Source organism: Heteronotia binoei, chromosome 10, assembly GCF_032191835.1.
Source record: "Heteronotia binoei isolate CCM8104 ecotype False Entrance Well chromosome 10, APGP_CSIRO_Hbin_v1, whole genome shotgun sequence".
NCBI classification, from domain to species: domain Eukaryota; kingdom Metazoa; phylum Chordata; class Lepidosauria; order Squamata; family Gekkonidae; genus Heteronotia; species Heteronotia binoei.
The window spans coordinates 34729301-34756957 of NC_083232.1; the positions used below are offsets into that span (position 1 = coordinate 34729301).

General features: G+C 53.9%; 1 protein-coding gene across 1 annotated transcript; it reads right to left on the reverse strand.

Moving 5' to 3' along the window:
• Positions 1–9553: 9553 nt before the first annotated feature.
• Positions 9554–26403, reverse strand: BMI1 (BMI1 proto-oncogene, polycomb ring finger). The gene is given in 16 exon segments (XM_060248382.1): positions 9554–9616; positions 9618–9877; positions 9880–9910; positions 10013–10093; positions 10811–10909; positions 11378–11423; positions 11521–11629; positions 11899–11949; positions 12051–12106; positions 13229–13325; positions 13509–13628; positions 23541–23611; positions 24254–24288; positions 24397–24460; positions 24580–24691; positions 26180–26403. Coding segments are annotated over 16 exon segments (1434 nt in total). The 5' UTR covers positions 26319–26403.
• Between the last annotated feature and the right edge of the window lie 1254 nt (positions 26404–27657).

Here is a 27657-nt window from a genome sequence, read left to right on the forward strand (position 1 = left end):
TTAAAGGTATAAGGCTACCCACCTGGATCTATCTGCTTGCAAAGTGGTATCAATGAGCCCCGGAGGGTAGGCCGAACCTTAGGATGGGAAATGAAAGAGGCCTCCGGACCCATTGAGTGATATTTTTTGAGAAGGATGAAGATGAGTAGCCCTGTAGACTCGTCTGTAGCAGCAGGAAAGAGTAAGAGTCCAGGAGAACCTTAAAGACTGACTAAGTTTGTGGCAGGACATGAGCTTTCGTGAGCCACTGCTCGCTTCCTCAGATACTACCGGATTTTTTTAGAAGAACCCGCAAAAACTTTAAACGAAGAGGTCTTCCAGTTGCCTGGCCACAGGGGACACCGCTCCAGCCGTCTGTCGCAGGCATCTGCTTCCTCAGAAAATGAAAAAGAGAATCGCGGTTGGTCTAGCTGTCAAAGCCCTGCCCTGGGGCACATTTCTTGAGCAGCCAGGCCTCTCCAAGCCAGGCTCGATCCTCTGCCCCGCGGATCCCCCTTGACCTAGACGCCAGGCCCAACAGGGTAGTGAGAAGAGGGAAAGATGGCTACACTCAGCAAAGGTCAGCACCGATGGTCTCAGCTGCTGCTCGACCAGGGGTCACCTGGAAGCCCAGACACGCTCGAGACTGGGACTCCGACTGCCAGCAGCCGTCTGACTTTCCATCTATCTGTCCATCCACAGAATATGGCACCGATCTGTACCCAATACCTACAGATCTCTGTCTGTCTGTCTGTCTGAGATTAGCTTCATCGTATTCCAGTGCGGTGCAGCGGTTAACAGGGTCGGACTAGTACCTGGGAGACGCAGGCTGGAATCCCCCTCCTTCTACGGAAACTCTCTGGCAGCCACACTCCCTCAGCCTAACTCAACTCACCGGGTTGTTGAAAGGATAACACGGAGGAGAGGTGACCTCAGCCCCTTTGAGGGAAAGGCCAGGGATAAATGAAATGAACAAACACTGGAACCAAGCCGACCAACTTCCAAGTCAGGGTGTTCGAAGGAGAGGAAGCGAGCTGATTTCCCTTTCCCAGCAATTGTAATATATTACTGCTCTCCATCTTCTTAGCTTAACACAATTCCCCACCCCGTCTTTCCTCTCTCTCAGAACCATAACAAGTAAAGCCTCCCCATCTCTGCATCGCCAGTGCTTACCCAGTTGAATTTCTGCCTGACACGCAGCACAGGAATTCTGTAATTTATTTTTTTTTTTTTTTTAAGTTTCCACCTCTCCCCTCCCCCGGTAGACTAGACAGCCTGCGAGAAGTTTAGGCGGGCGTGCCGAGCTGGGCGGGGCGGGGCCAGGAAGGGGATTTCCCCGGGTGCACTGCTGCAGCCAGAACTCTCCGCGGGCTCAACCCACAAGTTTTGGCTGCTCCGTGGAAGGCATTATTTCCCGCGGCTCGCGCCAGTTCCGGGGAGAGAGAGCTGGCTGCCTTTGGCTCCCCGCAACCTCCAGGCCGGGGGAGGGGGGAGGAAACTCAGTCTCTGCACGCCTTTTGTTCCCCAGAGCAGATAGTTCAGCTGGGGTGAAGGTCCTGGAGTCTGAGAGGGCGCCGCCGGCTTAGTCTGCCAAAGAACCGCGCAAGCAACTGTCCCTCCCGCCTGCTGCCCCCGGGGAATGGCAATGGGGCAGAGGGTGCAAAGCACTTGGCGGCGCTCAGGCCCTGGGGCAGGTCAGCGAGGACAACCGACCCCTCGGCCAAGGCTTCGAGCCTTGAAGGCCAACTAGGCTGGTCTCATCAGTAGCGATGGAAGGGGAGGGGTTCGTTCGTTGAAAAAGAGCCTCTGGGCATGTGCAGCCTGCTTTGTCGGCACTGTCTGGACTGCAGCGGGTTCTCTGAAACCTTTTTCGCCCCTTCGTTGACCAGATCCTAGCCCAGGGAGCTATTCACCGGATCCTTGACCTTCGTTATGTCTGCTTTTGTCTATTGCCCCAGTTCTAAAATCTTGGTTGGGGGAAACCTGCACCGAGGGCATTCTGCATCCGGCGTAACTACTCTATCCGGCCCGCAACAACAATAATTAAAAAAAAACCCGACCCCCAACTAATTCCTGCTACTCCTGCCCAGTGCCACCCCTCCCGGCGTCTCTCTCCAGAGAGGGCATGGCGCAGCGGAGAGGCTCCGGCCGGCTGCAGTCCCTCCCTGGGCGGGGTGGGGCCCCTGGGCTGCGCGGGGCGGGAATCTCCGCCTTTCGTGCCCTGCGCGGGGCCTGGAGCCAAGGCGGCGGCTGGATCCGAGCTGCCTGGAGCGCAGTTGAGGGCCTGCTTGCCGGGGCTTGTGTCGTCGCCCGAAGGTCCAGATCCTGACCCGCTCGACCCACTCGCTGACAGTCGCATCTTGACTGAAATGTTGGAGGATCAAATGAGATCGCTTTCTCTTCATTCGCCGGCGGGCCTTGGCTAAGAAGCAGCCCTGTTGTAAGCCGGGGCGGGCGGGGGGGCCCCGGGGAGTTCTTAGCTGCAGTGGTTACGAGCATCTGTCGGTTGCAGGAAGCCAAGACGGAGCAAAGCTGGAGCAGAGCACTCTCGAGGCACCTTGCAGTCAGAGCAACAACGTTTCCTTCAAGGGATGAACTTCCGCGAAAATCCAGATGGTGAGGGACTGCCGGGGCCGCCCCCCGAGGCGACAACAGTAACCCCACCCCCCACCCCTTCTCGGGTTTAAATGGTGCTCATCTTCGGGACAGGTTCACGTCCCAGCTCCTGCCTGGCATCCTTCTTCCGCTCCCCTCTCCCGTGGGGCTACTGCACGCCTCTCTCTCCAAAGCTTCCCTTTTCTACCCGCTCTGCAAAATCCCACCCCCCCTCCCTCCGGCTCTTCACCTTTTGGGGGCTCCTTCCCAACCTCCCGCCTTGCGAGCAGCCCGCCAGCCCGGCCAGCAGCCTTCGAATTTGGCGGCGGGGCCCGCGCGAAGGTGGAGACGGACTGCGCAGGCGCAAGATGGCTTCTCCTTTGCCAAGGGCCGGAACGCCACAGAGGCCGCCCCCGCCCCAGAGAGACGCCGCTGCGCCCGCAGCCCCGAGCAGCGAGGAGGAGGGAAGCTGCCCCACCCCCGCCCACAAGGCCCGAGACGAGGAGACGCTGCTCTCTCAGCCCCGTTGGGTGCCGCCGAGACCAGAGCCAGGCTGCCTCCCCTCCCCTTCCCAGCTCAGCAGCAGCAGATCGATCTTCCTTCCTTCCTTCCTTCCTTCCTTCCTTCCTTCCTTCCTTCCTTCCTTCCTTCCTTCCTTCCTTCCTTCCTTCCTTCCTCCTTTCCTTTCCTTTCCTTTCCTTTCCTTTCTCTCTCCCTTCCTCCCTCCCTTCCTTTTCTTCCTTCCTTTCTCTCTCTCCCTCCCTCCCTTCCTTTCTGTTTTCCTTCCTTCCTTCCTTCCTTCCTTCCTTCCTTCCTTCCTTCCTTCCTTCCTTCCTTCCTTCCTTCCTTCCTTCCTTCCTTCCTCCTTTCCTTTCCTTTCCTTTCCTTTCTCTCTCCCTTCCTCCCTCCCTTCCTTTTCTTCCTTCCTTTCTCTCTCTCCCTCCCTCCCTCCCTTCCTTTCTGTTTTTCTTCCTTCCTTCCTTCCTTCCTTCCTTCCTTCCTTCCTTTTCTTTCTTCCTTCCTTTCTTCCTTCCTTTCTCTCTCTTTCCCTCCCTCCCTTCTTTCCTTCCTTTTCTCTCTCTCTCTCTCCTTCCTTCCTTCCTTCCTTCCTTCCTTCCTTCCTTCCTTCCTTCCTTCCTTCCTTCCTTCCTTCCTTCCTTCGCCCACTTTAAGAACCGGCTGTTTCCCAGGCAAGGCGGGCCATACCTGCTGAGAGGAGCCAGTGGATCGCCAGCGGGGTCCTTTGTTCCTTCGGGCCCTTCGTCGTCGGCGCTCCTCCTTCGCCTCCAGCCTTTCCCACCTTTGGGTCGCAGGCCATCTCCACTCTCCCCTCGCGTCCCGCCCCTGTGGGGAGTATGCGCGCCGGCCCCGCGGCTCTCTGCCCATTGCTGCCACGGGGGTCCCTGGGGCTGGTCTTGGACGGTGGAGCAGAGGGGAGCCTTTGACGGGGCCGCCTGAAATGCCGAAGGAAGAGAAGGAGGGTGAGGCGGGCTCGAGAACATTTTATTTATTTATTTATTTATTTGAGATTTATATCCCGCCCTTCCCACGAATGGCTCAGTCACGAGGCGAGTTCAAGCTGTCCAGTCAGAAGAGACAATTGGCCACATTCTTGCAATAGTGTTGTTGTTGTTTTTAAAAGGGAGTTTATCTTCTTGAGCAACTTTGTCTCGACTACCACCCAGAAGGTTGCAGGTGAGCTGAGTGAAACACAAAGCCCGCCGGGCGTCTGGAAAACCAGTCTAAAAAACCCAGCAGGGCGCAATCCTGGGTTCGCTGGCCTCCGCATCGGGGCCAAACCCACCCCGGGTTGGGGGGAAAGGGTCGGGCAGCCTAGGGGGAGCCATCAGGAGGTCCATCTGTGGGGCTTCTAGTGTCCTGGCCCCACTGGTAGACCTCCTGATGGCACCTGGGGTTTTTTTGGCCACTGTGTGACACAGAGTGTTGGACTGGATGGGCCATTGGCCTGATCCAACATGGCTTCTCTTGTGTTCACTGCTGCACCCTGGCTGCTGGTGCGAACAGGAGGCGGAGCTGGTGGCTGGGTTTGGTAAGGCGGCGGATTCGCCAGCGGAGGTTCAGAGGGCAGGGTAGGAAAGGATTCAAGAGCCCGTCCGGAAGACCGGTGAGAGGGAAGGAAAAACCGGTGGGTGACAATGGAAAAGAGAGACAGAGACTCTTCCTCCATGTGTGTGGTGGAAACTCAGGGGCTTCGCGATCTTCTTCGGCAAAGAAGAGGCAACACAAAACCCAAACTGCCACAACCTCTCAAACCTGGGGCAAATCAAAGCCGAGAGCAACCCAGAAGTCCGCGCTTGCAGGGGACCCTCTCGTCTTCCTCTCGGTGCCTCCAGCAGCGACTCCTTCCCTCGGCGGCCTCATCCCAAGACCCAGCATCTCTTGGCTGTCAGGAAATCTCCCTTCGACCCAGGCTGGTCTTTAGCGACTAGCTTCGCGTCTGGAGCCGGACAGGGCTGCCTCGGGGACTGCCCCCCTGAAACCCAAGCCCGCGGATGGATTGGCTAAGACTGGAGATGGGGGGAAGCCCGGCCAGCCCCATGTCTCCTGCAGCCCTCCTCCAAACAGGTTGCGGGCAGTCTTTTCAGCGGTTGTTCTTTCTCCTGGCCGGATTCCTTCCTGCTTCTCAGGACGAGTCGTCGGGGCTGCTCGCAACAATTGCTCCCATTTTACAGACGCAGCAGCCGCGGCGGAACTTGGGGTGGATCCCGAACCGAGAAGTGCTCCATTTCCCAGATGAGCAGCAGGCGGTGCGGTCTTCGAGGAGGACTCCCCCCGCCCCACCGGCTCAAACGCGTGGCGACCAGTTTTGCAACACGCGGAGCGTCCCGCCTACAAATGCTGCTGGTGAGTGCGGAGAGACCCCCACCGCGGGCCTTGACAGCCAGCGCCGCTTCCGGCGGAGCCTGCCGGGCTCTCTACCGACTATATACAGCCCTGGGATTGACAGGCATCACCGCCCTCCAATGCAAAGCTTTGCCGCGAGCAGCGCCGGCCCTCCCTCCCTTGGTGCGGGAGGAGAACAATGAGCAGCGCAGCGTCCCCCACTTCCGCGCCTCCGCAGACTTTCTGTGCGCCCCAGTCCGATTTGCGCGGGAGAGCCCGCAGCAGGCAATTGAGTTTGGCTTTGGGACTTCCTTTCAGAGTAGAGTCGTTCTCCGGCTTTCAAAAATAATAATAATTAAAAAAAAAAACACCAGCACTTAAAGGGGCTTGTAGATGAAGCGGACACAAGTCTAGAATTTCCTCAGCCTTGCAGTTTCGTCATCTGATATAAAACACATCTCTCTTGGGGATGGGGGGAAACCCCCCTAGAAGAAGAATTGAAGGCTTTCACAGAAAGCATCAAGTTCATTTGTCTCCAAGGGACATACAGTGCGATCCTAAACGGAGCTGCACGTTTCTAAATCCATTTGTGTCAAGGGCTTTAGAAAGGGGTAATTTCTCTTAGGAAAATCGCACGGCAACTAAGCGTGGAGGGGTGACAGGGTGTCTGTTATCTGTCGGTCCGGCTGCTCTGTTTCTTCGCAGCCGCTCTCCAACACAGAGGCGGCTCACAACACCATCAGCTCTTGACCTCACACAAACCTAGACTTGTAGCAAGAGCAGTTAACAGGCAACTTTTATTACCTTTTGTTGGTTTCTCACGCAAATGCTATCCAGACAAATGGTCTTTCGATTTGTTTATGGCACTATTTTGCCACTGGATCCTAACTTTGCATCACTTTACATTCTTAACCACTAACCATCCGCTATATGTAAGTTCTGCTCACTGTACCCCAGCCCCTCGCCTGAAGAAGTCTGCGTGCACAGGAAAGCTTACATTTCTGTATAACACTTTGATGGTCTTAAAGGTGCTACTCGACTCCTACTTTGTTCCACAAATCAATATAGATAGCGAACACGTTCGGTATTGGGCCATTTTTTGCCCCGTTTCTAGTTCTCTAAAGGGCTTGTCTCGCTTTGGGGTGGAGTGGACCCAGAGGATCATGGCGAGAGGAGGAAATCGTTGGCCGTGGCCTAAAGAGCCGGTCAGAAGACGCTCCCGAGGCTGCTCTCGGGCTCCTTCATAAGGAAGCAAACCCCCTTCCCAGGAATCAGGTTTATTTCCGAGCAGCCACTATCGCCAATCCGTCGGATTTTCACGGATGGGTTATAAATACCAATATTAGCTCAGTTTTAAACGGCCGCGTTTGACAGACTTGAACTGGATCCAAAATAAATAAGCTTGGAGTTTGATTTATCTGCACTCCTGAGTCTGAGGATCAATGTAGGCCTTTGTGTGAATTATTTCATATTTTTCAGGAGAAGGAAAACTGCCAAGACACACAGTTCGGTCACATATATAAGTTATCTTTACCGTTTTTCTCTCCTTTAAAAATAACCCATTGAGGACTTCCCTGCTCTCCCCCCTCCTCCCCCCCCCCAAGGTAATCCAAATCTGGAAAAAGAGCTTTATTTATTACGCGCAACAGGATCAAATCCTTTCACTGCTAGTGTGGTGGAGCTTGCGACAGAAACTTTAGACAATCTCTAAAAGATACACCCCATTCTTAAGTAAAAAATAATTACATGACATCCCTATAAAGTGATACAATCAGGAACCTATCCGTTGTTTCGAAAGATTGAAGAAACTCCCTTCCCGGAGGCGTCTTTAGGGATCGGAATCAGGCACTGAGGTTTGCTGTCTTTTTTCTTGGCTCTTTTTAGAACTATAAATAAAAATGAGTGGAGTAACCACCACTGCTCTGTCCTAAAAATAGGCCTGTCCCTGTGTGCCACCTGGAGCCGGAGAGCTGCGTTCTGAACCTTAGAGATTCCCTTGCAAATAAATCTCATTAACTCCAGCGAGGTGTTGATCAACCCCGCACCGAGCCTGTAACACCCCCCCCCCTCCCCTGGAAGGAACTCCCATCGCTTTCGGTGCTTTCCAAAGAAGGGCGCTAAGAATTGCAATCTGGCTTGGAACCCAGTTCAGCACCTTATAGGCCTATCCAAATTGTGCTGTGTGCTTTAGGAGCACAAATGCCACATCTGAAACACTAAATGTTTCCTAGAACCGCAATGAGTAGCGACCAGGCGTATGCAAAAGTAATGATTTAATGACCGTAAGCAAGACAAAGCAATAGAATTTGTGCTTCTTTTTGCAGACTGGAGACAACGAAACGTTCAGCTACAAGTTCCCCGTACAAACATGAAACAATAGTCAAAGAGGAGAAGGAGATGCTCACAAAATGTTGAACGGATGGGTGAAGAACACGCACACACACACACACACCATGTTGGACCAAAGCAAAGCACAAACTGAAAAATATTTGAGGGGGGAGGCGGTATTAATTTTCTTTTCTTTAAAAAAAATGTTCCTTCTTGTTCCAGCGCATCTTCGGAAGCCTCGCTGTGGCTCACTTCCCGCAGCTGATCGGAGCAGCTACCCAAGTACCTGTTAATCTTTAACCGAGTTAGTACTGTACCATATACATACATACATACATATATATATATATATATATTAAAACAAATTTAGATTAAAAGCCTTCATCCTGCGACTTCGCTGATTTCTTAAGGAAGAAAAGAATGAATGGATGAAATTCCTGCATGTTTTATGGCTTCTGGGTATGACTTTTCCTGTGCTTTTTTCCCTCTCTCTTTAATTAAAAAAGAAACACGGCGCGCGCACAACCCCATCACACCGAAGAATAAAAGCGAGTGGAAACAGTGGAAGCTGCTTCCCGGGTCCCTCCTCCGCCCTCCCCCCCCCCCACCGCTGCAGCATTAAAACAATTAATCACATGGTGTAAAAATAAAAGCAGAAGAGCGGACTACTCGGAAGGAGACAAAGCTGGGTAAAAAAAACAACCTTTGGAGATTGCCAACTGCTTCCGGGTTAAGGGCGAGACTTCCTTGCCCTCCAACGGGGGGGGGGGGGGGAAGGCATGAGCCAGGATCCAAAAGGTCCTCCAGGGTCAAGCCAGGCTGGAGACTGAACACCCCCTCCCCCATCGGGCCAGTGCCTGAAACACCCCCCCCCCCTTTCGTCTTTATAAATATATGGTACAATACTGCTTCCCTGTTTGGCGTCCCCTATACCAATATGGCATTGCTCAAATGAGGATCTTGACGCATCAGGTTCTTACTAAAAATGTAAGCGTGCCCTTCTCTCTCTCTCTCTCTTTTTTAAAAAAGTGAGATCAAACGCCGATACCCGCTTTTTAGGCAAACAGATTGCAAAAATCGGACGTTGCTTGACTCGCTCCTTGTTCGGGTCCTCCCCTCCTCCCACCGGCAGCCGCAGAAAAGCCAGGGCCAGGAGGCGGGGTCAGCGGAAGGCGGGAAAGCGAAATGGCCCAGAAGCAAGGCATTGTTATTCACAGTGACCGGGCTACCGATATGCACAGTTGTAGGCATATTCTTTCCGGGTGGGTTGATGAATCCCAAGATGGAGGGGGGAAATATATAGATATAGATCCACTTGCTTTCCGAAACAGCGCAGTCACAATTAGCAATCCAAAAGGGTATCGATGTGAATCCGGATTAGCAAAACTATATCCCAGATCTTGATATGCATCCATTTCTGTAGACTCCCGAATCGAAACGACGAGGCTGGGGCCAGAAAGCAAGACCTCTCCCTGTCCGGTTTCTGGCCGCTAGTCCTTAAAAAAACCAACCTTTTGCAGTACAAAAATCCACACACACACACACCCCTCCTGTCAGTTCGCTCTTCCTGTGAAAAGTTCGTCCCTGCCGCCGCTTGAACATCCCAGTCGCCCCGGAGTGGAGTGGAGTGGAGTGGGGGGTTTGCTGATGATCTCTTTGTCTCCAAGCCCCTGGGAAGGAAGGAGAGACTCTCACGTGGACTCCGCGTCTATAAAGCTTCATGGCAGCATGGAGGGGCGGGGTGGGGGGGGGGGGAATGGAGGCGGCGGCTGGCCCCAAGTCGAGTCCGAGGGGGCGGCTGGCAGGCTCAGCCGGAGGAGGTGGCCGAAGAGCCGTTGAGCGAGGCTTTCCGGGCTCTGTTGGCGAAGGAGGGTGGTGGGTGTCGTGCCGCTGCTGCCGGCGGTGCCGTTCATGGTGCTGGAGATGTGCGGGAACTGCGGGTGGGGCGCCTGCACCGATGGCGGCGGCGGCGGCGGCGGGGGGGCCGAGCAGAGCCGAGGAGGAGGTGGAGGGGCCGCGGCGGGGGGGCTGCTGCTGCTCGCCTTCTCGCTCCCAGAGTCACTTTCCAGCTCCCCGCTGTGATTCAAGCCCTCGCGATGGGGGCCGCCAAGCTTCATCCGTTTGCACGTCGCCGGACCCGGTACTTCAAAGGCAGGGGGCCGTTCTGCGGAAACCCAAAGGACAGGCGGGGTCAGCGCCGCTCCCCGACAGCACCCCCTCCCCTCCCCTCCCGGGGGAGTTCAGGCCCGCCCGGTAGCCTGTTTACCCTTCGCCACGTGTAAATATAGGCGATGTCCATTAGCGTGTAGTAGTCCTTCAGCGGTTCCTCTTCATACATCACATCGATCTAGAAAAGAAAGCCAGGAGATCTCCCTTTGAAACCCTTCCCAAGCACTGACAAGCCTTGGTCCCCACACCCTCTCCTCCCCGCTCCCCCAATAAAGTGTGCGCTTTAAACCCCACCGCTTCTTCCTACAGCTGGTCCAAAACGTTCAACTTAGTAGTAGGAATAGATGGTGGGAATAGACACGTTCCCAGACCCAAGGCCTTGAATGTATGGGTTGTGGGCCGGCTCTTAATAAACTAATACTAGGATTATTATTATTAGTAGTATTATTTCAGGGTTGCTCTTGCTTTCCACAAACTGGTAACTCAGAAGCATTAGCACACTCCTTAGCATGAGAAAGGCTTCAAACATTTCACACCCCAAAGATGTCTCAAACTACATTGGCTATGATCTTCAACTGTAGGCAGAAGACCTGACAAGACAATTTGATGCTATCTGATCCTCCCAGCTTCTCAAATAAATGCCTGCTTTGACCCAATAATGTTTTAAAAAGAACCTGAAGCATTTTGCTGAAACAGACAGGCATTCTGATAAAATATACAATATCTTACCAACTGAAGCATATCCCTTCAATAGACAAGAGCCTATATTTACTGGCTTTTGATTTTTTTTTAAAAAGGTCTTTCATTTAGCAATCTAAGACCATATGGAAATTTCACGCGAACTTTGGTCTTATTGTTGTTTTCCACCACTACCATCCCTTTTAAGTCAAAGTACCTGGAAAGTATTGGGTATGTCCATCTTACTCCGAAGAAACTTTCTCAGATGCATCACAGTCATCGCTGCTGGACAGCGGAGATACCTTTTGTCATTCACCTAGGAAAGCATTAAACCGGGGGGGGGGGGGGGGGGAATAATTCATACAGATGAAAACCTGGCCAAGGATACCTCACTCTAATTAATACAGCACAAAGTCAATTGAAAACTTTTATTTAAATCTTTATGCTAACAGCTGAACCAAAAGAACCAAATGGAGGTGCAGAAGGTTAGCTAGCAGATGCAAAATATTAGTTATTACCGTGTTTGATCATATAAGATATCTCCAAATTCCTTTTTTACAGTTTTTTAATGAAGAAAAAAAAGAAACAACCTGTAATGCTCAAAGTTTCTTCAAACCTCTTTTGATATTAGTTGCCAAGAAGGTACACTAAAGGCTGTCTGGGTAATTGTTATTCTTCAAAGGATTTTTTAAAAATAAAACTAATTAATGTAGCTAGACCACCAACCAACATCTTATTTTCTGATGTACAGATCTTAGTATGAAAGGAAATGAAATTTATTTACCTCTTCTTTGGGTTTCTCTTTCTCTTTAATTCCTTTCCGTTCCACCCTGGGAAAAGGAACGATAGAATTATAACTCTTATTACAAGAGAGCTAAGAATAGACAGATCCACAGGTAAAACTAAAAAATCGCCTCTGAAACTTGCCTGTTGTGGTCGAAGAACTCAATTGATAAACTTATTATCTCATCATCTGTTATGATTCGTTTGTCTTCATCAGCAACTTCTCCCCTGTCTTCGTTGGAGCCGTTGGCAGCTGCAGAGGAAGTGTCCAAAGCAATTTACAGGGGGAAATTCAAATCAGGAAGAAGGAGGAACAAACCTCAGGAACTTGGAGGGGGGGCCTCTCTTTGCTGAGATTATATCTACAAATACTGTGGAGTTTAAGTGGATTCTGCTGTATATCAGCATTGAATTGTTCTGTCAGTTTTGATATTGGGGGGGGGGATGCTTTAGCAGTCTTAGCCTTTTGAATAACAGGAAAGTTTTATCTCTATAAAAAGAATAAATGGAAAACTTTTTTACCATCAGCAGATGGGTGAGCAGCATAAAAGTCTCTTCTTCTTTTCATTTCATCTGAGTGAGAATACATAATTGCCACTTAGATTATTAGATTATTCTAGGTACAGGTACGTTCACAACTTGTGATTGTCGGTAGCATTGAAGGGCTTACTTACTTTTGAAAAGGCCTGGCACTAACTTGTACACAATGTCTTGGAGAGTTTTGTCTGACCTGTAACATAAAAGGCCAAGACTTAGAAAGGTGTCAGTATTCAGCCCCAAAGTTTCCCCTCCAACTTGCCCAAAACCTGCTGCCACAAGGGCTAAAACCAGCAGCCAGAACTTGAATTCCCTGCCAAGAAGTGCAGTTGTGACAGGCTTATTTGCTTTTGATTTGACTAGCAGTTATTTTCTATGGACCAGTAATCTTAACAGTCCCGGTATCTCTTAATACATATAACTAATTAATAAAAGGTCACCACAAAAGAGAGATGGAAGAATAAAAGGCAGACAAAAGAGGAGGACATCTGAAGGGAATCGATATTTTGCCTGTTTTCCTTAACATGATGTGTCCATAAACTACTGTAGTTTTCACTATGGTTAATTTAAACATTAGATAATATGGTGCCTTGTATCAGATGATGAAATAAAACGGATAAACAATTTCCTGTTGTCTAGTGAATGCAAGTCCGAGTCTAGCAGCACTTTACAGACTTAACAAATGTTCCCACAGAAGTTTTCCTGAGTCAGAGACCACTTCGTCAGATGCCCCTGTTAGTTTCAATTGCATCCAGAAAACTCACGACAGCGGCTGGTGGAATGAATTTTGTCTGCTTTTAAAAGTAAAAAGAGCAAAAAAGAGAAGAGATCCCTGTAGAAAACCACAGAAGGTACTGAGTACCAGAGGCCACGATAAAAGAAAAGAGGGGGGGGGGGGAGCAATTATCCTTAACTGTGTAAAACCAAATTGTTAATATATACAGTGCAAACAGTCCCTATAGACAGTGCAAGCTACAGTAAAGTATAACGAAGTCTAACAAATGCCTGATATAGTGAAGTAGAACAACGGAGGGTCTGCCGGCAAATTAAACCTCCCCCCCTCCCTCCACAGGGCATCTTCTTCAGAACTGTCGCTTCTGTTACAGTCCTTAGAAGCGCCACCAAGGCGACCCCCTTTGGAATTATTAACCTTATGAAAGCGAAGCGCAAAGAAAAACAGAAACAAACTTCAGCGAAGGAGGGAAGACCCGCACAGGCCCTGGCTCAGTCACCTCAGCCTGCCTTTGTGAACTAGCAGATCTGAGTTCCTGAAAGAAACGCCAGTGGGGCAAATCCCCTTCCCTCTCCGGCCTACCTGATGTTCAGCAGCGGCCTGGTCTTGTGAACTTGAACGTCACAAATGGGACAATACTTGCTGGTCTCCAGGTAGTGCACGATGCATGTCTTACAAACTAGAAGAAGAGGAGAAGAAGAAACCAAAGATCGGCAGGGGGTTCCAGAAAGCGGCAGTAGCCGCCCCCCCAGTAAAGGCCAGGCCCGGGTCTGTTCCTGGACACCGACCAGGCCCGAAGCCGCCGTCCCCCCATCAGCGGCGGCCAAAGCGCTGGAAGGCAGAAGGGCCTCGGGAGACTCACAGGAGTGCAGGCACTCGATGATGGTGGTGGCGTCGATGAAGTACCCCCCGCAGATCACGCACATGAGGTGGGGATTCAGCTCGGTGATCTTGATGCGGGTGGTGCGATGCATGGTGGCGCCGGTCCGGGCGGCTCTGCAAGACACACACAGCCCCAGCCTTGAAGCGGGAGGGGGGAGGAGAGGAGAGGACGGCCCCGTGGCGCATACACCCCCCTCCCCCGCGCAGCTCCTCGGCCCTTCTCCTCCAGAAGAAACCCTGAAGGGGCGGGGGCCCTGGAAGGGGCCGGAGGGGTCCCCTGGCTTCGGGAGCGGGCGGTGGCCGGGCTGGGGCTGCGGCGGCCAAAAGGGAGGCGGGCTTCCTCGGGGCGAGAGCGCTGGATCCTGGGGGGATTTCCGGCAGGGAGACAGACGGCGGTGGCTGTAGCGGCGACGGAGGGAGGCGCCCGCGAGGGCAGGGAGAGGGGCGGGCGGCCTGGATCTGGGGCCAGAGGAGGAGGCGGTGGCCTGGCCCTGTGCAGCGGCGGAGGAGCGGAGGGGACGGGCCGTCGTCCCTGCCTGCCTGCCTGCCTGCCTGCCCAGGGGCTGGGGACCAGGCGCCGTTCCGCACCATTCTATCCGGGGGTTGCTATAGCAACTTGCACTTACCCTTGCATCCTGCCACCGCCCGGAGCGCGCCAGGGGGAGGGGAGGGGAGGGGAGGGGGCTGCAGCAGGCCAGGCCAGGCGGGAGGGAGGGCGGGGGCTGCCTGGGGAGGTCGGTCCGCTCGGGGCGCCCGAGGGAGCGGAGCGGAGAGGAGAGGGGGAAGTTGGCGGGTGCGGGCAGGGAGCCAGGAGGAGACGCGACGGGGGGGGAGGGGATGCAGCTGCGGGGAAGGCGATGGGGGCGTGGCGGGGGCGTGGCCAGGAAAGAGGGGGGAGGGAGGGCTGTGGGGCTGGGCGGGGAGGCGAGGCAGCCGCGTCGGGGTCTGCGCCAGCCGCCCAGCCAGAGGCTCCTCCCGCACCTTGGCTCGGCCAGTTCGGATCCTCTCGGGGCCTCCTCCACGTCGACTGACTCAGTCGGGGCAAAGAGCCGCCGCCGCCGCGCCCTCCCCTCCTCTCCCCTCCCCGCGCCTCTCTGCAGCTCGCTCGCTGGGTCCCCAGAGCTAGCGCCGTCCGCGGCTCCGCGACGAGACCTCGGAGGCAGGGAAGGGCTGGCGGGGCCCGCCGGGAAGAGGGGGGAGCCGAGCTAGCCAGGCCAGCGGTTCCTTTGGGCCGGACTCTGGGCAGCTGCGAATCCACCCCCACCCCCGAGGCAGCCGGGAGAGCAAGGCGTCTCTCTCTGCTGCTCTCTCGCCCCGAGATCAAGCGAAGGCTCCGGCCGGCGCTCCGCAGAGGCTGCCCCCTGTTTCCTTCCCGCTCTCCTCAAGGCAGAAAGCAGCGCGGCTCCCCCCCAAACGCCCCAGCCAGACTTGTCCGAGGAGAAGGGGCAGAGGCTGTTCCCCTTTCTTGGCAGCCCCTCGGCCAGCTCGGTCGGTCCTGGAAACTGTTGCTGCTTGGGAGGGTGGGAGGAGCGGAGAAAGAAAGCGGAAAGGAACTGGGGGGGAGAGGGGGGGAGGCAGGCAGCCTTGGCCTTAGATCAGAGGGGGGCAAAAAAATCCCCAATCCATCCACGGGGGCGCTGGGTCCGCACATCTCCCCAGTTACATCACCAAGCAAGCAGCTTTCCCATCTGTGGCACCGGCCTGAAATCGGTCTGTCAAGGACTCGCGTCTTTCACCTCCCCCGTGGATCAGTCAGAGACAAGCCCGCAGCCCAAGCTGAAATAACCCCTCACGGAGAAATAAGGAGGTCGTGTGAACCCCTTCTCCGGCACCCAGAGTTGGAGGCAACTGCAGAAGCACCTGGCTTGGAAAGACTCCGACAAAGGCTTCCTTGGGAGGGCGGGGGGAAGCAGCCTCCCCCGAAGGCAGAAGGAGACAACTCAAGCGGGCCCCGATTCACGGTCCCTGAACCTGTTAGGCTCCAAACTTCCTCTTGAAAAGCGCTTCATTTCTTAGCCTGCTCGAGGCCATCTCTCGAGCCCGGAATCCCAACCAGCCAGCGTCGGAACCAGCCACAAGCTTCCCTGGAAGACAAAAGTGTCTCCATTCCTATCCAGCAGTTCTGAACAACTCGCTCGCCTCCGCCCCACCGGCCGCAGGATCTCCCGGCTCGGGTCGATAGAAGGTGTGTGCGCATTCCGCCAAGCCGCGCTGACCTTTAACACCAGACGATCGGTTGTATTTTTGCTCTGGGCTCCCTTCTCCCCACGCACGTGGGGGTGGGGTAAACCTTGTCCTGACAGCCCCCTGAAGGCTTGGAGGCCTTGCCCGGGTTAGCTCCGCGTGAAAGGAAACAGAGGAGGCCAGCCCTCCGAGGAAGCCGGAAGCCTTCACCGGGACCAGGCAGCCCCATGCAATAACACGAAACAGCTGTCCTGGCAGCCCCGGACCGGGCCATGTGTTCGAGACTGCCCGAAGGCCAAGAAAAGCCCTGAAGAGGGTAAAGCCGCCGACAGCCGTGCCAAAGAGGAAGGGGGTGGGGCTGGGGGGAAACCAACAACAAAGCCCTTGAAGGCTGCGACCTGTCCTTGTTTGGAATTGGGTGGTGTTGGGGGGGGGGGCACCTCTTGGAATCTGCCTCTAGGGGTGGGGGGAGGGAAGGAGTTCTTCCTGCCCCTGCCGGTTCACAGCCACCAGTCTGAGGACAATCTGCGAGTCAGGGAGAAAGCCCCAAATGTCATGCGAAGCCCTGGGTCTTTATCACTAAACTCCTCCAAGCAAAGGGGACCCCCTAGAAGGACATCGCCTGCGGACCCTCCTAGCTAGCTGGACACCGCCTGAGGCTCCTTCGCAAGGCGCAGGCGGCGAGGGGTTGGCATCATCGTCATCAACAACCAACCCCACCATGTATTGTCTAGAAGTCCACCTGCCCCACCAGCAGAACGGGATCCCCAGGATTTCTCTCGCCCCTGAACAGGAGGGAGGCTTTAAGCAGATGAGAGCCCTGCCTGGCGTCTCCCCCCCCCCCCCCCCCCACCAAACAAACAAACAAACAAACATGGAGCCCAGGGCAACCAAGTTGTGCAAACTCCAGCCTGGGTCTCCAGCTCCAGCGGCCCAGGTGAGTCGACTGGCAAGGAGGGAAGGTTTGCTCCCCTTCGCAGATCGACGGCCTCCCAAGCGCTGGATGGGGAAAAAAGCGACCGGTCAAGGCCCAAGGATCCCGGAGCGCTCAGCCCCAGCCCCTTGCCGCTGGGCTCCTCAGAAGGGGAGTTCAGTCCCCTTGCTTCCCCCCACCCCTGGGAAAGAGAGGGCGAGAAGGAGCGGCGCCCAAAGCCCCAAGAGCCCCCAGGCCTGTCCGCAAGTCCTGCAGCTCCCATCCCCTCCGCACATGGCCGCCTCCGCCAGGATCGCTCTTCTTGGCGCGCAGCAACTTCTCCTCCCGCCGCACGCCCAGCCCGAGCTGCGCGCTGCCCTTTCCTGCCCGGAGGCGCCCAGGGGAGAGGGACCCGCGGCAAGCCGAGCCAGACCCGCCATCTTCCCAGCCCTTCCCTCTTGCTCGACACCGCCATCGCCCCAACTTAAGTTCCTAAAATCCCCCGCCGGGCCCCTCCGCGCCAGGCAAGGCCCCCCTTGCCGCCCCCGACCCCTTGCCGCCCCGTCCCTATAAGCTGGGCGCCCTCCCGCCCTCGGCCGGGCCCCCCGAGGCCTTTCTTGCCAGGCCCCCGCCGGCCCGCCAGCCAGGCGGCTCCGCATTTCCTCCACCGGCCCCCTTCGCTCCCCGGCTGCCTGCCCACAAAGCCCGCCGAGCCGGAGCCGTCGGAAGGGCCGCCAAGCAGCCAGTCTCCCCTCGCAGTCCCTGGGCCCGGAAGGGGCTCCCCAGCCTCCGGGGGGGAGGGAGGAAGGGACTCTAGCTGGCCCCAGAAGGGGCGGGGGGTGCACAACGAAAGGCGGCGGGGCTGGGGCCGGAGAGGACAGCTGGGGCGCCCCGGGTGTCAGCGTTGCAACTTTGCCCGCCCCCCCCTCCGCTCCTCTCCCCGGTGGGGACGTCGCCGGTCCCCCTCGGCCCGCTCCCCCCACCCGCCCCTCCCTCCCCGCCCGGCCCGAGAGCCCCCGCCCGCCCTCCCTCCCTCCCTCCCCGTCGTGGCGGGAGACCTACCCGGGCGCAGGAGCCGGCGGGAGCCGCGCGGAGCGGCCGGGAAAGACAATGAAAGTTAAAAGTCGTTCAGCAGAAAACGAATGTGAGCCAAGCGGCCATCTTGAAATGAACTGCAGACGCTGTCAGTTGCGACGAGCCGCTTGGCTGCTGCCGCCGCCGCCGCCGCGCTGGGCTCCTCCGGGCACTTCCCCAACAGCCGCCCGCCGCCGCCGCCGCCTCCTCCTGCTGCTGCTGCTGCTGCTGGCGGCCGCCCAGACCCCCGCTCCCGCGGCCCCGCGGGGCCCCGCCGCGCCTCCTCCTCCTCTCCGGCCGGCCGGCCGCCGCTCAGCACCCGGCGGAGAAGCAGGAGCCCGCGGGCTGCTGCTGGCCCATTGTCTGGCGGCGGTGGCGGCGGCGGCTCCTGCGCTCAGGCGCTGCTCCCCGGGCTCGCCTGCCTGCCCGCCTCCTCTCCGGCCGCGCCGCCGGGCTCCTGCGCCTCCCCCGCCGCCGCCGCTTTGTTCGCCGATTCCGGCCCCTGCGCTCTCCCGAGGGCGGGCGGGCAGGCCCCGATCCTCCTCCTGCTCATTGCATGGCGGCAGCCAGGGAGGGAGGGAGGGAGGGAAGGGGGGAGCCCTGCTGCTGCCGCTGCTGCTGCGAGGCGCACACTGGAAACTGACACCGTCCCCAAAATGGCTCGGAGTTCGCCCGCCCCGCCACCGTCACGTGGGGCGGCTCATTCCTTAAGGGCGGCCTGGGAATTCACCGCCGAGCCCGTCAGCCCCGCCGCCCTCCAGGCCCGCCCCGCCCCCCCGCCCCGCCCCTCCCCGCCCCCTCCCCCCGCCCCCTCCCTCCCTCCCTCCCTCCCCCGCGCCCCGCGCCGCCCGCGCTCCCACCTCGCCCGCAGGCCTCCTTTTCTCCACGCCGCCGCCTCTCTCGCTCCCTCTCTCTGGCGCGCTCACACTCGAGCTCACACACACACACACACACACACAATGCCCACTCTCCTCCTCCGCCTCCTCCTCCCCCCCGCCTGAAGGTACACACCCACCCGGCTCCACACACACACCCCCGCAGGGACCAGCCCTCCCCTCCCCTCTCACCTCCCGCGCCGGCCTTTGCCAACCCCCCCCCCCAACCCCCTGGCCCGGCTGTCACAAACCTTGCTCTCCACCCCCCCCCCGCTGATCCGCACCCTTCAGGTTTCGCTGCTGCTTTCCTGTGCTGGGCTCCTTCCTCGCGCCAGGCGTGCGCCCAGGCAGCGGTGGCATCTCCAAGGCAGCCTCCGGGGAGAGAGGATCCCCGCTCGGCCTGTCCCTCTGGCGTCCTCCTCCCCCCCCCCCCCCGCCGCCGCCCTTGTCCCGTCCTCAGGCCCAGGGACCAGGCAGCCCTGCGGAGAAGGGGGCAGCTGCCTGCCGGAGCCTGGAACTGCGCGTCCCCGTCCCTCCTGCCTCGCCCCCTCTTTTGCCCGCCTTCCTGCTCCATTCACACGTGCCCGCGGCGCCCACGGCGGCGTCTCACCTCCAGCTCATCTTTCCACCTTCCTCTCCCTCTTTTCCCGTTGCCCAGCCTGTGCCTCACTTGGACGGAGTTTTTGGTAACGTCTGAACCCTTCCCAAAGGCTCCCAGTCCTAGCGCCCGGCCCGGGGTCAGCCGGTCTTCTCTTCCTTCTTTCCCATACCCGAAGGAGCCCGATCTTCCCTCGGCTTCGTTGGGCTCCAGTCTTCCTTTGCCCTTCTGACTCCGACTCATCCTGCCGTCGCCCTGTCGCCCCTCGCCTGCCAACCGACCCAAACCTTCTCTCCCGCTTTTGTTTTGCGACCCACCGCTCTCCTCAAATATTCCCGAAGCCCCACGCTCGGTGAATTCGTTCCGCAGAGAGGCGGCCAGCCAGTCCCGCTCCTTTGTCGCGGTCTCGACACGCCTTCTCACGTCCAGCGGCGCACGAGTCTCTTGGACTCGCGGCCGGTTCTGCAGCTGCACTCCCATCCCAGGCCCCCAAGGCGAAGGGGTGTTGGCTGCAGGAGGTCTCCACAGCGAGGCACAGCGAACGTCTTTCCAAGTCCCCGTCCTTACCTACCTTCGCCACCAATTTAAACCCTCCCCCTTCCGCCTTGCTCTTCACACGTGCATTCTTTTGCCACGCATTTTTCTGCCTTCCTGACGCACGCGTCCCTCCTACGATTCGCGCGGGGAGAACCACCGCCGTCCGAGCCCAACGGAGGCTGGCCATGGCTGTTTTCTTCGAGGGGCTTTTCGATCGCCGTAAACAATCCCTCTCCCCTCCCCCCGAGAAGCGGCCTCTGCAGAGCCAGCCGGGTGCTCGGCGCTGCTGCTTCGCCGGGGAGACACCAGGCCGGCTTTTCTCTTCCGCTTGGGGCACGTTTGGGGGTTCGGGGGGGTTCCGGACTTGAATTGCCGCCCCCCCCCCCCCGGACAAGCGTCACTCTGGCATAGGCGGTTCCTCCCAGCTCAGACAGAGCCGCGGTGCATTTTATAGACCAAGACGCCTTGGGATTGGATTTATGGCGTGTAATCGAAGAGGAGCCGGGCCGGGGGGGGGGGGTAGGTGTGTGCTGCTGCCGCTGCAGTCGGAAAGGGGCGTCGTGGGCAGGCAGGCGCCGGGCGCCAGACGGAACCCAGGGACTCCATTGGAGTGAATGGACCGGGGCTGGCTTCAGCGACGGAGCAAATGCTCCTCTTTTGGGGCAGGACGTTTCTTAACATCGATAAAACCCGGACCCAAATGGAAAAGTTCTTCCTCGTTCTTCTGTCTCCCCCGAAGTTTGATCCGCGTGCCTGAATCGATGCCTCCCCGCTGCGTAATCTGCCCCCCCTTTTTTCCTACGGGGGAGGGGACTGCAGAACTGGAAGCGCGGAATAAATCCCCGACAGCGGTGGAAAGACAAACCCCCTCCCCGCTTGCCATGGAAGCAGCAGCTCCCAAGCCCACCCGCCCGCCCAGAGGTCCAGCCCACGGTCCAGCTCCTGCCCCGATCCAGGCTGCCCGGCGAAGTCCAAATCCTCCACCACGGATTTCACCTCGAGGCCAGCCCCCGCTCTTTAGAAGCCCGCACAGGAAGCAGAAGAGCTGATGGCCCCGCCGTTTAGCTTTTCAGACCGGTGGGAAATAGGCGTGGGGTCGAAGGGCTCCGCTCAGCCGGGGATCAGGGCTTGCGCTCCCCCCTTCCGAAAAGCAGAACCGCCCCCAGCCCGGAATCAAGAGATGCCGGTGTAGCTAATCGAGACACACACACACACCCATTTTAAAATGAAAGGCGTTAAGGGAATAATCGTCACCTTTATGTTCCCCCCCCCCCACACACACACGCACAGACTGGACAAGGCTGCCCCACTTCTCCCCTCAATCGCTAACAGTTTATAGGGCAGGAGAAGGGTGGCCGGGCTTTCTCATTAGCTCCGCAGAAGTCATTCAGAAAAGCCCTGAGCCATTAGGAGACCCTTCCCTGGGTTCCATCCCGGAGGGAGATCAGATTTTTGGAGTAGCAGCCCATCATAAAATGGGGCTTTTATTCCTTATCCCTTTATGCATGTGAACCAGGGAATCTGTAAAGGTATTTGGTAGCTACCAGTAAGCATTCGTGACTCCTCTGGAATACAAGGGCCAGTTCTTGTGGCCCCAGCTTCCCCCCACCCCATGCATCATTGGTATCATCCTTCCACACCAGGCCCTTCCCAGCACCAAGGGGAAAATGTATCCTTCCTTACAGGTACATCTTTTCTGTTCTCCAAGGGTCAACAGGACATGAGACAAATGAGAACCACAGAGCTTCCCTCTCAACTCAAGCAGTGTTCCCAGCCCAGGGATTTTAATTAGCAAGTAGGAAAGCAGCCTCTTTATCCCCCCCCCTGCCCCTAACAAAATGATGTGTGTAAGAGAGAGAGAGAGCCTGAGAGCAAGAGAACGCAAATGCCTAATAAAAAGGGGGGGGGGAGAGGGAGAGACAGATTCTTAGTTCTTTTTCAGTTGCAGGGAGAATGCTGGTTCCATTCCAGTTCTAGGTATTCAACTGTTACATCCAAGAGAAAAGGGATAGTCTGGCAAAATTAAGGGCAAACCGACTATCATGCTGAAGTGACTAAATCTCATCAGAAATAGATGAACTGAACACCATCTCAATTATACTGTGAAGCACATACATCTGGTGAAGATGTATCTTATTTTAGTGAAGTCATTCCACAAGCAGGCTGAGAACTTCATTACAGTACAACCAAATAGGTCTTGGATCCCCTGCTTCATATTCCTTTAAAATCTTTGGCTTTTGTGAATCCCTGCTCACTTCTTCAGAAGAAACCTCATCATACCCTACCACAGATTTTGTTAGTCTTTAAGGTGCTACTGGACTCTTGCTCTTTTCTGCTACTGCAGGCAGACTAGCACAACTACTCGTCTTGCTCTTTAAAATCTTTATTAAACTACTGGAGAGGTTAATCTTTCACATTAACTGGGGTGAATAAGTATGCCATTTGTGAAACCACCTTTCTTCCTTCCAACAAACCACTGTATCATAAATATCACACACAAAACAGACTGATACTTTTTATTTATTAGAGATTATAAATAGATCAAAGGTTTGTTCCAAAACAGTGAGTACCATGGTTATTATGATAGGAGAAAGTTAACTGAACATCAGACAAATACACATCTCCGTAAGATATCTTTTTGACAAAATGCTGCAATCTCTTCTATACATTAAACTTGTAATACTGGCCAAAAAATAGGAATTCAGTTTCAACCACTCTAGTTTAGAATAGCCAGAATTCCATCAAATAAATGAAGAACAGGATTCCTTATACTTCGAAGAAGAAACAATTAGATATAGGAAATTGTGTCTCCAGAAGACTGCCGGGGACTGCAATTACAGCTGAGTCGTTCTCTCTAGGCTTTTAGCTGCATCTTTTAATTTCCCAACTAAATCCTAAAAACAAGGGGTCACAACTTTAGAAACAAAATGTCATGAAGTACATTGAGTCATCTGCATAAATGAGAAGTGCCATGAAACTCTATTGTTCTCAGAGCAGATTGAATTTACAGCTGAAAAACTCAAGTGTCAAATGTGTTAAAAAGAATTTACCATTCTGCCCATAATTCGTCAATTAAAATTTCTACATCTTTATGAAACATACTGCTGTTTTGTCATATTTTAACAGAGAATACAAGCTATTCTTGATAGGAATGTCGTGCCAATAATATTATGAAATTCAACTACTGACCCAAAACTAAACACATTTCCTTACTATTGAATGGACCAAAAACAATTAAAAGGATCCAGCAGTTTTCTAAGGTTGCAATCCTAAATATACCTCTATCAAGGTGCATTCCTTCAAAACCAACAGAATTTTTAAATAAATGCAGAGTTTGCAACTAAAGTGACTTGATGCAAATCTTACATTGCAATGAACCTTTCATCTGCTACTTATGCTTCTCAAACTCCTTTACAATCCTTTACACTCAAGTTTGACATTATGCTCCTTTTTGATAAACTGCAAACCTCTTTGGAAAAATGTTCAGTTTAAAATTCTTCCATTTTTTAAAAGTTAAAACCTATCATTTATAGACAAGCCCACTTCCATGTCGCTTTGAACCCTGAGTAGCATAGTAGACAGTTGCTGAAAATAAGTGTCCTCTCCAATATGACACTTCATTTGCCACTTTCCCCCTCTTGAATGCATTTACCTACAAGATAGGAGCATCATGAAACTTAACTTTAAAACATCATACCATGAAAGACAAGTAAAATACTTTCATCATTTTTAGAAATACAGGCACTTCAAAACATTTTTCTAAATAGTCTTGAAAAGTTTAATTTGGGCAAGACATTGATGCCACTGCAGGTTCACTCACAGAAAATGATATGAAGAAATACCTGTAATTGCTCCATAGAACAACTAAAATTAAGGTCTGGGTGAGATCTTGAGTCACTGCTCTAAAGAAACAAAAACCCCGAAGTTAGAGATTTAACATCTGACAAACTGAAAGAAGCCTTTATTCTAGTAATTGTGAAAAATGCAAAACAACAGATACATTACCTCTACATTTAAGGTCATCAGATAGGCAGGATGATAATTCTTATGAAGCTGATTAGTCTAAAGTATAACAAGGCAGAGAGGAAAATCAGCATTTACCAGGGAAAAAAAGCAGAAAGTGGTAATGCTCACAAAGTCTAAATTACCTTTATTTGGTATTGCAGACGCCAAGAAACATCCGTTATATGCAGTGGACATCTGCCTACACTGAAGAACACAATTGTTACCTTTACACTGAGTAGGGCAGCCCAACTATTGCCTAAGTCCCTCAGATCCTAAAATAGGTCACTGTACTTTTACATTAAAAAGAGTTCAAAACTGGGCTAAGAAAGGCAACACATTAAAACTGCAATCCTAAGCAAGTCTCCTCAGAACCTTTCTTAGGTCTATTCAATGGGTCTTATCCCAGGAAAGTGCTCTTTGGATTGCACTTTTTTTTTGCCTCAATCTATAAAGGTGCAGAATTGTAGCTATTTTAAGTAGGTCCTGATAGTGAGAATTTAAAGGTGCATTCTAAATTAACATTCATTCCCTTGACATACCTTCCCAATAAGATTTCCAATGAATCTTTATTTTTCTGTAAAAAAATAAAAAGGGGAGGGGGAGAAATGTTTGCTATTTGCTACAGGTTCAACAAATAATATAAGAATGGGAAAATTAAAAAGGATCAAATTGGCTTGAAAACCTGATATTCGGTGCAAAACTGTTCAATTCTTTCTCTGTCAAACTTACAGTCTTCCAGGCAAGTGCTAGAAAGGCGCAGGAAGATAAACAAACCAAAGGCATGGGTTAGCTGTAGTGCCAGTATAACAGAAAACAGGATGTAAAGGCAGAATCCCCATAGAAATTAATCAGAGGACTGAAATACCTTATGGCAGCTCTCTCAGCTCTGTGTTTTCCAGCTTCCACTATACAAGTTGCTACTGCTGCATGACAATATTTTAACACTGCTGAGTCAATATGTTCCAAGTCTGGATGATCTAAAAATAAATGAATGGTTGTTGATATACTTGGGGGAAGTTTTCAGATATTTGTTACTTGTATGTACATTATACTGCTTAAAACTTTCCTTAGGGATTAACTAGATTTATAGTTACAACTATAGCATATTGACTGCAAAATATGTTTTCTTTACATACCAAGTCAACATTAAAGTTTGGGGGTGGAGAAAGCTTCCCCACAAATTATTTAGGGATACAATCAAGATCCATAATATAACCACAGTTATTTCCAGTGTTTCTTTTTCAAATCTGCCCTACAAAGAATTTTGGCAACCGAAGGCAGGACTAAAGAAAACGATCTCGTATTTCCTACATAGAGCGTCCTGGTTTTCCCCTTTGCACTTCGTTTTTACAATGAATTTCTGAAACCAATTGGCAAGCATCAACGTATGGTACAAGTTAAAGGTCAAGTGTAATTGCAAGAGTTAATGATATTTTTAGGCCTGGGATAAAGAAACGCTTCAACAGGGGGAAATAAGTTGAGAGATTCATTTCTTTATTTTGCTGGGAAAGACACCCGGTAGCGGCGATCACTTTCGTGAAGTGTTTGCTTGGAGCACCATACAGAGAATCTACACAGGCAGGCTCGCTCTTTTCCAAACTGCCCTCCTCCCTTCCCAACTGGCTGCAACCTCTCCTTGGCTAAAATTTCGAACTTTGTGCCAAGACTCCCTTAAGTAAACAGAACTCTTATCCGACAACCGAGCGAGTCTCCCCCAGAGGCCGCGCATACCCCCCGCGAGCCCGTTGCTCCGCCGACCAGGCTAATCACCCCCGCCTCGAGACCAGATCACCTTTGACAGGGCGCGATCGGCAATCGAGGATCGACGCCCGAAAAGAGCATGCAACCAACCCCAGGCTGCCCCGCAAGCTGCCAAGCGGTCCGTCCAGGCTGCAACTGAGCCTGCCCGGGAGAAACGAAAGCGCAAACAAACACACAAGCTGACGCCGCCGCCTCCGCCGATCCTGGGTGGTTTCGCTTTCAGGCACCGGAGGAGACCAAAAACCAAGGGAGCCGGAAAGCCCGGCGGGCGGCGAGCGCCGTGCAAAGGAGCCGAGGTCAGCCGGGCTGCTGCCAAACCCGTCCCGGCTTCCGAGAGCGCAGCCCTGCCGGCGCAGAGGCCGAAAAGAGGCGAGCGAGTCGGCGCCTTCGCCTTTCTGCACGGAAACAGCAGCAGCAGCCGCCGTGGCGGAGGAGGAGCAGGAGGGAGAGGAAAAGAGGCCGAAACAAAGAGCCTGCCTGTGCAAGCCGCGGCTGCTCCCTCCACCAGCGGACCGAGACTTCCTGCCTTTCTTTCGGGAGAAGCGACCGAGGCCAGCGGGCCACGCCTGGGCCAGGGGGGCAAGAGAACCGCCGAGAGAGCCTCCTGCCAGCCAGCCACCCCGCCGGGCTCTCCCCGGCTTCCCTTTGCCGCCCCGCGGCTGGCTCTCCGGCAGGGCCGCCCGCCCACTCACTCACTCACTCACCCAGCGCGGCCTGGTCGGCCTGGCCGCCCAGCAGGCTCCGGAAGGCAGCCTGCAGCAAGACAGCGTAGGCTCGCGGGGAGAAGCAGCCCGGGTCGCCCAGGCGCTGCAAGCCGCTCTGCACAGGCTCCGACAGCTCCATTGTGAGCCTCGCCGCGACCTTTGACACGCCGCCCACGTGATCCGCCGCGCGCTCAGCTGATTCTGCCGCTCAAGACCAGCCACCGCGGCGGCTGCTGAGAGACCCAGGCAGGGCCAGCAAAGGCAAGGAGCTGCTGCTGCCGCCGCTCTTGCAGCTGCCAGCTCAGCGGCCGTTGTTCGCTTGCTCTCTGAAATCCTTTTCGTGCCATTAAGTCGCTTTCTTTCTCCCCCTTTCTCTTAAAATGAAGGGGGAAAAAGCAGCTCTGTATTTGCAAAATGAAAAAGGCCAGGCGCTTCTGCGTTTTATCCTTTCTTCTGCAGTTGGATCTACTGTTGTTGTTGTCCTTTTGGAACCAAAATGCCATCTTTGATTTATTTCATGGGAGATGGCTGAGGAAGCTGGTTTTTCTATGCACCCAGAGAGTTCCCAGGCGCAGGGAAATGCTCTCTCTTCGAGCTTGCGGTGTTTTTATAGGCAAATGGGATTGGATCGGCTGTCTTTAGGAGGCTTGGTGTAATTTTCCGTAAAGCAAATGGCTTCAAATATTAAGGAAGCATAAAACAGTGGACGTATCTGGAAGTTGCACGCAAACGGCACACATTTGTTTTTGGTGAGGTTAGTAGATAATGACGGTTCCCCCAGCAGTCGAGCTTGAGAAACAATTTTCTCTCTTTCTCTCTCTCTCTGCAAAAGCATATGCTGATAACCATTCAAATATTCCTTTTAAGATGCTTATAGTATTAACAGGAAAGGGTCTAGTTATAATTTTGGAGTGGAGTTAACATTTTCAATGCCATTAATTTCTGCAAAGTACATCTTAAAGGCCATCCTTTACATGGCGGACTGGAATATGCTTACTGAACTAGGCCACAGGAAGTTATTAATCTGAAACTTGTTTTTGCTGAGTTTTCTGCCCTTCCCCCTTCCAGTGAGCTAGACCCTGCTTTGCAAGCAGCCTCATTTTGCACAGAGCCTGAAGTATTGTGCTGCTGGTTTCTCAGAGTAACTTTCTAGCAACTTAAATTTGTGTGCATCTGCTGAAATAGGCTTTGGCCCACAAAAGCTACAGACTACATTTGTTTTCCTTTATGCTACTTTAATAATTGATTGCTCTTTTTTCTCTATCTGACCTTACACTATTGCCCCTCTGAAATCTGTCACTGTAGAAGTGCTAGTCACAGTGCATTTATATCTGTCTTTAAATAAAAGAAATTGTAATTCCTGGAAGAGGAAATCTAGAGAGCAAGTTTGTCTTTTAAGAAAGCTCCAAATGGTATTTACAAATACAAGAGATTGTTAAGAAAAACAGTCCTAACTCAGTGCTTTATCAACAATTAAT